This window comes from Peromyscus maniculatus, chromosome 16, assembly GCF_049852395.1.
Source record: "Peromyscus maniculatus bairdii isolate BWxNUB_F1_BW_parent chromosome 16, HU_Pman_BW_mat_3.1, whole genome shotgun sequence".
In the NCBI taxonomy this organism is placed as follows: Eukaryota; Metazoa; Chordata; class Mammalia; order Rodentia; family Cricetidae; genus Peromyscus; species Peromyscus maniculatus.
This window is the reverse complement of record NC_134867.1, coordinates 11,404,975-11,417,089: the sequence shown is the minus strand read 5'-3', so window position 1 is coordinate 11,417,089 and position 12,115 is coordinate 11,404,975. Positions and strand designations below refer to the sequence as shown.

Here is a 12,115-nt window from a genome sequence, read left to right as displayed (position 1 = left end):
GGTTGGCGCCCCGGCGGCCGGAGACAGGCAAGGAGACCGCGGCTGGGGTCGCGTCGGGAATCGGAGGCTTCCAGTCCGCCTGGCTCAGGGATTGCTCATGCAGTTTGCTCGCCCGGCCGAGGGCTCTCTCTCTGCTTGTTTGTTTTTTTTTTTTTCTTAAGGGGAAGGAGAGTGGAAGGAAGGAAGGGGGGATGCACAGAATACTGACTGGACGTCAACTGCAGCATTTCTGACCTGGGGAGCATACTTGCAACTCTATTCTCTTCCTTCCGTTGCTTCATCGGGTTGAGTTTGTTTCTGGAATCTCCTCCCCCTTTAATTGACTGGTGGGTTTGACAGAATCTGGCCGTTTTCCTCTTTTGATTTGTGAGGACGCGGCTCCATCTCTGTGCAGGATGGAAGTTTTGAAGTCTTGTGTACTTAGAAGAAGTGCATGTGCCGCCGCCGCCGCCTGCTTCTGGAGAAGCAAAGTTATCCCAAAGCGACCATTCAGAGAGATTAGTACCACGCCTGCCAGGAGCACGGTCATGCCCGCTTGGGTGATAGATAAATATGGAAAGAATGAAGTTCTTCGATTCACTCAGAGCATGTTGTTACCCATCATACACTACCCAAACGAAGTCATTATCAAAGTCCATGCTGCCAGTGTAAATCCTATAGATGTTAATATGAGAAGTAAGTTGTCCAGATCTTTTTTTTTTTTTTAATCATTAGGCATGCAGGTGTTTTGTTTGTGTGGTTTTGTTTGGCTTTGTTTTAAAACAAGAGCTCGCTATCTAGCCCCTGCTGTCCTCCAACTCACTGTAGACCACAGACCAGTTTCCACTCTGCAGGCCTCCTTGACCTGCCTTTCCAGTCCTGGGATAGCAAGTGTTGGCATAAAGGAGTCACTTAGGTTTACTGTTGTTACGTGTATTTATTTTGTGTTTGGGTGCATGGGACCGTGCTTAAGTGGAGCCCAAAGGACGACATGGGGGACGGGGTTCCGGGGTTCCTTCCTTCTACCGTTTGGGCCCAGGGGATTAAACTGACCATCCGGCGATAGGCAGGGCCATCCGGAATTGTGTAGGATTTTTGATAATATCCCTGTAAATACTTCCAAAATTCTGAGGGCACAATAGCCAAGGAATTCTTTAATCTTTCATTAAGTGTGTTTGGTTGCTTTCTTTCAAGTGTGAATTGGGACCGAGAAGTGGTGCCTACAGTTAATTTACTGGGTGGTGATTTTAGGGTAGGTTTCAGAGTTTGGTTGTTTCCCCATTGGTTCAGAATTGGGGTTATATAATTCCTGTATCCTCCTTGCTCTCCCATCCTTCACAGCTTCTGTTATAGGCCCAGGGTACCAAGCAACAGAGCAGGACTCCAGGATATGGGCACAGTATTCTCATTTCTCATTGTGCATTTTGCCCTCCATAGCTAAAATGTGTTTTCTTGTTATGCACCTGTTGAAATTGGTATAATGTTATCATCCTCATTTCTCTTGCTGGGCCATGTTGAAAAGCTTGGAGAGAGCATCCCTTGAATGTATCCTATACTGTTATTCAGCTATAATAGTGAACAGATTGGTTTGTATTTATGAATTACTTTAATTCTGGAAAAATGTTGACAAAAACATTGTCAGTCTTGCTTGAGGGAGGTCAGTCTGTGTCTTCTGAAGATGAACATGTTTTGAGATGACTGATGTCAGTAATAGTTCTGAGGCAGTTAACCTCCCAGTGTTTAAGGAAGCTGCCATCCGTTTAACCCTGGGTCAGTGTTCTGAGGGCCTGGTGTGGGGGCCTACAGTTGCATTCAGTGCCTCAGCAACAGTTCTCATACATGACTCAATGTGTGACGAACTTAATTTCTCTTTATATGTACAGATATGTGTATATGTGTGTATTATCTGGTTACAGATTAAGTTAAAAATAGAAGAAAATATTGAGACCAACTTCTCCAGAAATGATGTGATAGACTAGCAGTTCTCAAATTTGGTCTCAAGTGTCATTTGTATCTGAAAATTACTGAACTTTTATATGAGCTATAACCATCCTATCAGAAATTTGAACAAATGCCAAAATTTTTATTTTAAAATACAGTACATAGAAAATTAAAACAGGAGTTAAGTATGAAAGGACTGGAAGACAGCTACATTTGTGAACCACTCAAATGGGCAGTAGTTGATAAAGCACAGGATTCACCTCCAAGGGGTTCCTGGGGTACAGGAACTACTTATGCAGTGAGAAGGCTCGGTGGGTAAAGGCACTTGCTGCTGAGCCCCAAGACCTGGGTTCAGTCCCTGTGACCCACACGGTAGAAGGAGAGAAATCACTCTGGAAAGTGGTCTCTGGCACATTTGTGCTACCCCCCAAATAAAGGAAATTTAATAAATTATAAAAAATATTTTCCAAAATAAAGCAGGAAATTTAATGAGATGATTAGCATTGTTGAACGCCTGTGCACATCTCTTTGCTGGGTTTTCATACATAGTTCTATATTCCATTACACTGTTATTTGAAGTAATGATGAAAAGGAGGTCTCACAAAGATTGTTGGAAAAGGAGAAACGTTTTTTTTTAGATGCTGTGTTCAGATTACAGGCATACCTAACTGGGAGAACTTCTGGGTTTGGGAATTCAAGTCCAGATTTATGGAGATTAGGTCATTTGGCTCTAATGTTGAATGTTACATTTAACATTGTGACTTCTTATACTGCTGAGGATAGTAGCTACTATCCACATATGGCTTGAGCAGTGAGTATTGCTGGGCCGAATTGAAAGTACAGTCACTGTAAAATACACTAGATTTCAAATACTTGGTAAGAAAAGAGTTAAACATGTCTCAATCAGATTTTTATCAGGGCCAGAGGTATAGCTCAGCAGTAATTCCTTTATGTAGCCATGTATGTCCCTGGGCCAGATCCCCAGCATTAGCAACAATAAGCACCACAAAACAAAAGAGTTACATGTTATCTTGGGAATATTGTGGATATTTGAGTAAAGTATCCCTAAAATGATTTTTGTTTCCTTTACCTGTCAGAATAACTCTTAGTAGCTTTTCTTCAGAGGAGGAAATTTGGAGAAAGGTCTGGAGTCTTCAAACGTTCAAGCTGGAAAACTCCGGAAATTGGCGAGCTAGCTCAGTTGATAAGAGTACCTGCCTGCCCTGTGCAGAGCCCTGGGTGTGAGCTCCAGAAGCTGGGTGTGGCAGTGCACACCTGCAGTCCAGGCACTGGAGTAGTGCCAGGAGGACCAGAAGGTCAAGGTCATTCTCAGCCACATAGCAAGGCTGAGGTTGGCCTAGGTATTATAACAGACACACAAACAAAACATCAACAAACTCAGGCTGTAATTTCAGAAGTAGGGACAGGGGATAGGGAGTTCAAGGCCATCATGGACTGAGCCATTAAGTGTCTCCCAAAACCAAATAATAATAATATGTATGATAATAATACAATTGAAAACACCTTTATTGCAATTGTCTATGTTTAACTTTTTTTCTCTTCAGTGCTGGGCAGTGAGCTGCATTTCTTTCCCGCTGGTTTTTCTGCTGATGTAATAATTGCTCTTCCTAGTTGGATATGATATTTTACTTCATTTTAAATTTTTTATTTTTTATATTAGGCCTGAAGGGAGGTTGTTTTATAAGATGTGAGTACACAATGTGTGCTGTGTACAGTTTCATTTCAACAGAATGGCTGTGTCCAGATCTTTCTAGGCTGCTGTTTCATATAATACTGTAGCACGTTTTACTTTCATGGAGTGTTTTTGAGATGATCTAGTATCTTATTACTTGATTGGGTAATACTATTTGCATGTTATCTTCCAGCCCATGGATGCTTTTTGAGAAAGTGTTATATGGTAGCTTTGAGAAATATTTAAGTAGAAAATTAATTATTTCCCTTGAGAAGAAAACAAGAGAAACATTTATTTTGACAGATAAAGGCTGTTTTTCTGAAAATGGCCACTACTCTTGGACATAAAATAATAAATCATAGAAATGACTAGAGCAATGAATAATTTTAAAATAATATAGCCAACAGCATATACAGCAAAGTTTGGTTTCTTTAGATGGGATTAAAATCTCTGAAATGGATGAAATCTTGGGGGATTTTCCAAATTAGCCAAACTCTGAACAAGTCAAGCCTGTGTTAGTGGGAGGCACTCTTGTCTTTTTATAAGAATCTCTTGTGGGCTGGGCTGGCCTCAGACTCAAGGTGGCTGAGGATGATCCCGAACTCCTGACCCTCCGGTCTGCGTTATGTGTGCTGCCACCCGAAGCTGGGATGACAAGCTTTCACCCCATTTTGTCACCAAACAGGTTTCTCACTACAAGCTGGCCGCATTCTGGTGTGAGACTCTTAGTATATTAGCATATTAGAGTCATTGAGAAAACAGTTGAAAACACTCTGGCCTGTTGCACACTTCTGTTGCTCGGACCACAAAAGGTTTCAGTGAGTAACTTCTGTGTCTTAGCAGAGGGAAATACACATAGACAGGGAGTTGAGCAGGGCTCTTGTGAGCCCCCATGCACTCTTGTCATTTTCTGTGATGAAGTCACGTTCTAGCTAGCCAGATGGCGAGTGTGGAATGTTGGCCTGAAGACCCCCAGCTGAAATTTTCCTGGGACTATCCCGACTTTGATTTTTCTCCCAAGTGCCTTGATTTTCCCCCTTTAGGAAAACAGCTTCTGCAGACTGCCCACGGTCAGCATCTCCCTTACCTGCTTTTCACTGCTGTGTGGATTGGTTGTCCTGCCCCATCTAAGGCTGACCGTCCTTGGGTCTCCGTGATCCTGCCTCTCTTTCTCGGGGCCTCTGTTCTCTCCTGCATTTCTTTGTCCTCTTGTAGTGGGTCATTCGCACGAGCATACACCCTCGCGGTTATTGTTACTTCTCCTTCTGCCCTGTCTGGGGTGTTGTGCTAGTTTAGAGTCCCTTTGCTGCTTTTGATCTCACCTGAAGACAGCACTAAATATTTTCAAGGGCTTTCCCTTGGTTTTGAGAACTCTGGAGGAGCTAGGCCCAGTTCTTATTTTGGATTATTATTGCACATAGAGTAGTTAATTCATTTGACCAAAAGAATGGTTTCACTTTGACTTATCTGTCATCTGTGTAAATATCCTTAAAAACAAGATGTGAGCCGGTGTGGTACCACACCTTTCTTTAGTCCTAACACTGGGGAGGCAGAAGCAGGTGGATCTCTGTGAGGTCAGCTTGGTCTACATAGTTAGTCCTGGTCAACCAGGGCTACACAGTGAGACACTGTTTCAAAAACAACCTCCAAAAACAGTGCACCCCACCCCCCAGATATAATGCAGTTGACCTACCTGATCAGACATATCACATGCAGCCCAGCGGCTCTTTTCCACTGTAATTCTTTGCACTTACTCAAATCATTATTCTACATAGATTTTTAGGAGACGGAGACTAGAACTCAAACTCATAATCTAGTGTTAGTAGCCGGAACTTTATGAATTCTTTAATAGCCTGAACGTTTATCTTCTTTACAGACCAAAGAAGTTGCTAAAAACTCTTACAAACATGGTAGCATATCTCTGTAGCCCCAGCATTCCGGACAAGATAAGAGGGTCAGGAGTTTAAGGCCAGCCTGGGCTACATAGCAAGATCCTGTCTAAAAAGATTAAAAGTTTGCAAATGACTGAATTAGTAGAGATACCATCTTCAAAGAGCAATTATGTAAAAGAGGATTCTAAAACTGCAGAAGACAGTTTTGCAATCTGAGTTTCAAAGAGACTTTGAGCAATTGTGGTTTTAGTGATTGCAGCTTTCTAAGTAATTTTCTTTGAAAGGAACAACACCCAGTTGTTTTTACACGGCACTGTGTGGTGACCAAACAGTAGAGTCTATGTCTGAGCATGTGACATCGACCTGCCTGTGTCCTATAGTATTTTCAAATCATTCTGACCTTTTCCTTTAAGAAGCAGGTAAATTGTGTATTGTAGGTGGTTATGGAGCAACAGCTTTAAATATGAAGCGTGATCCTCTGCATATAAGAACCAAGGGAGAAGAGTTCCCTCTAACTCTGGGCCGGGATGTGTCTGGTGTGGTGATGGAGTGTGGGCTTGATGTGAAGTATTTCAAGCCTGGAGATGAGGTGAGTTAATCCTTCTTCCTTATCATCTCCCCTCCCTCTACCTCTCCTCCCCTCCAACTCTTCTTTCTTGCTTTTGTTTTTGAGACTGGCTTTCGTGTAACTCAGGCTGGTCTCAACTTGTTACATACATAGTAAGTGTCTTAGTCACTGTTCTGTTGCTGTGAAGAGACTCCATGAACAAGACAATTCTTATCAAAGGAAGCATTTAATTGAGGCTCGCTTAGAGGTTCAGAGGGTTAGTCCGTTACCATCATGGTGGGGAGCATGGTGGCACATAGGCAGGCATGGTGCTGGAGAAGTAGCTGCAAGCTTTACATCCTGATCCAAGAGCACTGGGTCTGGAATGGGATTTTGAAACTTTCCAGCCCACCCCCAGTGACACACCTTCTCCAGCAAGGACATATCCATTCCAGCAAGGCCACACCTCTTAATCCTCCCCAAACAGTTCATCAGCTGGGGACTATGCATGCAAATATCTGAGCCTGTAGGGGCCATTCTCCTTCAAACCACCACAGGATGCCCTTGAACATACGATTCTGCTGTGTCCACTTCCCAAATGCCGGGTTTACTGGCATGTGCCACTATGCCCAGCTCTCTTTATTCCTTTTTTTAAAATGCAATTTCCATTCTACTTTTTAATTTTTAAAATGATTGTAGACTGAGTATAGTTGGGTCTCAAATTTGGTTTGTAGCCAAGGATAACCTTTGCTCCTAATCCTCCTCTACCTCCCAAGTGTTGGGATTGCAGATGTGTGGGTGACCTGGTGAGGTTGATCCTGCTTCCTTCGGAAATAGACTCTGTTACCATTGACCTTGTACTGACTGACTTTTGGCCAGAACACTTCTTTTTCCTTTCTTTCTTTCTTTCTTTCTTTCTTTCTTTCTTTCTTTCTTTCTTTCTTTCTTTCTTTCTTTCTTTCTTTCTTTCTTTCTTTCTTCTCTCTCTCTCTCTCTCTCTCTCTCTCTCTCTCTCTCTCTCTTTCTTTCTTTCTTTCTTTCTTTCCTTCTCTCTCTCTCTCTCTCTCTCTCTTTCCTCCCTTCCTCCCTCCCTCCCTCCCTCCCTCCCTCCCTCCCTCCCTCCCTCCCTCCCTTCCTCCCTTCCTTTCTGTTTTTTGAGACAGGGTTCTGCTGCTTGGAACACTGTGTAGCTCAGGCTTGTCTTGAACCTATGACAGTGCCTTGGCCTCCTTAGTGTTACCATTACAGGCATGAGCTACATGCTCAGCTTGTACTTGAATTTTCTAACTTAGTACTTAAGAATTACAAGACTTTAAAACATGTAGGATTAGGACTACTTATTTTGCTTGAGTCTTTAAAGGACAGTTTCTGCCTTATGGGTTAGCTGGCTTTGAAATAGCTAAAGTTTGGTACAATCTCCTGTCACTTGTCACTTTGGATGTTTATGCCAAGAGATAGTAGTGAGCTCATGATACTAGCCGTGTTGTGGTTTCTTTTCACAGAGAAGATAATCCCTGTAAGTCAGCACAGCCAGGCCAGCTTGCAGTTGAGCAGGCCCTGCTATAAAGTGTCCCTCAGCCAGCTGGGCATGGTGAGGTTCACCTGTAATCCCAGCGCTAAGGAATCTGAGATGAGAAGATTAAAAGTTTGGGGTCCCCCTGGGCTACCTGATGAGGCCCTGTCTCAAACATATATATAAACAAAAAAAGTTAAAAGCCACAGCTAGTAAGTCCTAGATCCCCAGGAGAGTCTTACTGAATGCAGCAGGTGTATTAGTATGTGTATCCAGTGTGGTTTGAGAAACACAGAATCATACTCAGCAATGAATTAATATTATGTGAAGCTTAACTTTTTGTGCTGGAGTGCTCCCACCCCAAGGCAGCCATGTGTTAGGGAATGCCTTCATGCTCAGCTTGGGTCAGACATTTCTGTGTCTAATAAAGCTGCATGTCTGCATTTCAGGTCTGGGCTGCAGTTCCTCCTTGGAAACAAGGCACTCTCTCAGAATTCGTTGTGGTCAGTGGGAATGAGGTAACTCGCCATCTCTGCTGAAATGCTTGGTTGTATAAGGAGACTGGCAGGCATCTCGAAAGTTATTGGTGGTTTTTCAGATTAGATTCATGTCTTATGGGCAACTTTGAGAGAGCTAAAATAAAGACTGGGAAACTTCGAAAAGTGCACTGTTTGGTGTTATTTATTAGCACTGCCTGCTGGAGCAGTCATTTGTATCCTTAGAGCAGAGACGTGGGCTGAGGTGTGAACGCTGCTCTCCACTCTACCCAGTAGGTACCAAATATACCCAAGGGAGAGGCCTGGAGGAATCAAATGTAGTCAGGGACCTAACAGTTAGTAAAGAGAAGTGCCCCAGGAGGAGCATGGAGGAGGAATTAGGAGTTACTAGGATAGAAAAAAAAGTCTGGAAAAATTACTTTCCAGAAAACAGAGTTAAGGAAGCAATTGATCTCAAAAATGAATTCAAATGTGTTTATCAAGATTTGAGGTTTATTGGAATTTATCTCTGGGTATAGTCAGGTCTAACACGATTATTATATATGGTCTTTTTAAATGAACAGCGAAGTATATCTAATAATTGTGATTATTATATATGATCTTTTTAAATGAACAGTGAAGTAGTATGTCTAATAATGTAGACTGCAAAACATTACTGAGCCTCTATGATCAGGTGAAGAGCTGTTTGGAGACTATTCTGTTTTGTTTTTCTTTTTGGTTTTTTTGAAACAGGGTTTCTCTGTGTAGTTTGGCGCCTTTCCTGGAACTCACTTGGTAGCCCAGGCTGGCCTCGAACTCACAGAGATCCGCCTGGCTCTGCCTCCCAAGTGCTGGGATTAAAGGCGTGCGCCACCACCGCCCGGCTGGAGACCGTTCTGAAACCAACTCTGGAGTAGGGTGTACAGTAACCCCTGAACCCAGAAATAGTTTATACATTTCCCGTGAAAATTCTTGCTTTCCTGTGAAAGTAAATGCTTAGCTGTGTATATAGGCTTGCAAGTTCCTGCCTGGTTTTGACCATTGTCTTTCAATGTAGGTCTCGCACAAGCCCAAGTCACTCACTCATACTCAAGCTGCCTCTTTGCCATATGTGGCTCTCACAGCCTGGTCTGCCATAAACAAGGTTGGTGGCCTGAACGCCAAGAATTGCATGGGAAAACGGTAAGTGCGCTGTGACATCTGAAGCTCCGTTTTCTTTCTTCTAGTTCTTTACAGCAGATCTGTTTGCGCTGAGATTACCCTTAGCTGTGGGACTAGTTGTGCTAACATCTGACACATTTTATTTTAAAGCCTCATGCTCTGGAGTCTCAGCTGAATCCAATGGAGATTTTAAAAGATGTGTAGTTGAGCTATCTAGGAGTTTGAGTTTCCTGTATTAGGGCATTTAAACTTTTTTTATATATTACATATATATTGTATATTTATATATTATGTATATGCATGCCCACGTGAGATTATGGGCACATGCATGCAGGTATCTCGGCCAAAACAAAACATCAGATCTTCTGGAACTGGAGTTACAGGTGGTTGTGAGCCACCAAGTGTGTGTCCTCCGTAAGAGCACAAAGCTGTCTTAACAGCTGAGCCATCTCTGGAGCCCTGGGACAGAAGTTTCTATGTGAGCCTCTGGAGAAGAGAGCCAGCTTTTGGGAGGCTCCTAGGAAAGGTATGAGCCTCTACCCTATAAGGAACGTGCCAAGCTGAGAGTGGTACTTTCTCCCGACCAGGACATGCTCACAGCTTCGTATGTTTAGTGGTGTTGAATACTCTTGAATTCCCTTGGGCTCCATATTTACATCTTGGAGGTCAGTTCTGATGCTCCAGTGACTAGAACATAGGCTTGTTTAGGTCAGCAGTGAAACAGTGACCCTGTCTGGCGTTCATTCATCCTCGTCATCTGTGCTTTCACCTTCTATAGTCTGGGTCGCTGCTCCTGTGGCCAGCCATGATCTGAGAGGATGAGTTCAGGAGAGCCGGCTGTTTAGAAGCACGAGGGAAACCTTACACTCGTGTAACTTGTATTACAGTATATTGTTAGATTGTTTGGTTAAAAATGACAAATTTTTTATTCATTTTACCCAACTTAAAATTTGATCATAGTTATGTGGGTGTAAGAAAAGCCGGTATGGAAAGCATGTGTAGAACAGATAACCACAGCGTCTCCGAGATGCTCTGTGGGTGGGAGAGCTGCCAGCTCTCCATTCATGTTCTGATTCTGCTGCTCCACAGCTGGAGCATCTGTTCCGTTGATCTCTCAGAGCTTTGTTCTGAAGGTTAAGGGAGAGAAAGCATGTAAAGGTGGTAGCTCTCAATAATGGTGGCTTCTGTTACTAACAAGGACATACAATGTAGTTTGTAGCTTAGAACACTGACAGGGCCTGGTGATGGCTCAGTGGATGAAGGAGGTTGTAATTGAACCTGACGACCTGAGTTCACCCCCGGGGGCCCCTCCCCCAGGAGATAAATCAATGTAAAAGATGTTCTTTTACAAAGAGAGTTGACAGTGAAATTCCTTATTTTGATTTTCATTTGTTTTGTTTTGGTTTTTTTGATAGACAAGCAGGCACTCCGGATCAGTTAGTAACTGAACGGAAGGGAGAGTTGGAGGTGGTACCGGAATCAAATAGCACAGTTCCTTTGAAAAGGAATTATGTTTATCTGTGTGTGTGGAGCAGGCCATGTTCTGTCAGAGGACAGCTTGCAGGGGTTGGATCCGTCCTTCCATCACGTGGGCCCCAGGAGATGGAACTCAGTGGTCAGGCTTGGTGCTGACCAGGTGACTTTACCCACTGACGATCTTCTCAGTCTCACGGTTCTTTTTTCCTTCCACTGTGTGGGTCCCAGGGATCAAACTCAGATCCTCAACCGGCTGAGCCATCTTGCTATCTAGTAGGTTCTTTCTGTGTATCCTAGGCTGACTCTGAACATTTGATCTTCTCCTCAGGCTCCTGAGTGTTGGGATTGCAGGCCAACAGTTAGCCCTGCCTTTGGAAGGCATTATTAAGCCAGAGCAGCTAGCAAGAACTTATTTCTATGCAGAAATGACTAGGAACCACATACAGTATTTCCCACTAAATCCAAAGCAGATGTACAACAGTTCCTCTTATCCATGAAGACAAATTCCCCAATGGATTCTGAATCCAAAGATAAAATAGCACAGTTCTATTGGTGAGCTCTAGTAAAAGTTATTTAAAACTTAGAAATTATTTATTTCTGTAATTTTGGATTTTCTACTTTGGGGCCACAATTGAGGGTGGGTAACTAGAACCTCAGAATGTAAAACCATGAGTAGGAGGAGAGCCCTGTGTCTGTGGCAGCAACTTCCCAGCCGAAGCTAGTGTGTCAGATGTGTGTGTGAAGGCCCAAGTGGAGGTGTGTGTGTGTGTGTATGTGTATGTGTGTGTATATGTGTGTGTGAAGGACTGAGTGGAGGTGTGTGTGTGTGTGTGTGTGTGTGTGTGTGTGTGTGTGTATGTGTGTGTGTGTGTGTGAAGGACTGAGTGGAGGGGTGTTTGTGTGAAGGACTGAGTGGAGGGGTATTTGTGTGAAGGCCCAAGTGGAGGTGTGTGTGTGTGTGTGTGTGTGTGTGTGTGTGTGTGTATGTATGTGAAGGACCGAGTGGAGGGGTGGGAAGAGACCTTCATCTTAGCTGATTGTGATCGGCATGCTTTAGTTGTGTTACGTTGTGTGAAGCCGTGTGTCTGTGCTGACATGCTGCCACGCTCCGTGTGAGTGAAGGGCTGAGGCTTGAGCTTCACTGGCACCTCGGCAGTCTGCTTGAACAACTTCTCATCATGGTTACCATCAGCATTCCTTCTTTCCTTCCGTCTGTTGCTGTGTGACCCAAGGAGCTCGGGATCCAAGCCTGTTCCCAGGACTGTCCCACTTAGAAGATCCATCCCAAGGCCCAGACAAAATTCTGAATCACCGCAGATAACAGAAGCATTGTTAGCCTGTGTCCGAAGTTCTCCAACCCTTGTGGTTAGAAACAGTTACCTTGGGCATTTGCCAAAGTGGATATAAATAGCTTTGTTTTCATGGGAAAATGTATTT

General features: G+C 43.5%; 1 protein-coding gene across 2 annotated transcripts in view; it reads left to right on the top strand.

The window, feature by feature from the left end:
- Positions 1-28: 28 nt before the first annotated feature.
- Positions 29-12,115, top strand: part of Rtn4ip1 (reticulon 4 interacting protein 1) — a 44,189-nt gene continuing 32,102 nt past the window's right edge. The window contains exons 1-4 of one of the 2 annotated variants that reach the window (XM_076552364.1): positions 29-675; positions 5,943-6,094; positions 8,015-8,083; positions 9,099-9,223. In XM_076552364.1, coding sequence (XP_076408479.1) covers positions 396-675; positions 5,943-6,094; positions 8,015-8,083; positions 9,099-9,223 — 626 coding nt within the window. In that variant the 5' untranslated portion in view covers positions 29-395. The remainder of the gene's footprint in view (positions 676-5,942; positions 6,095-8,014; positions 8,084-9,098; positions 9,224-12,115) is intronic. The other variant, XM_006982754.4, reaches the window with a different exon arrangement.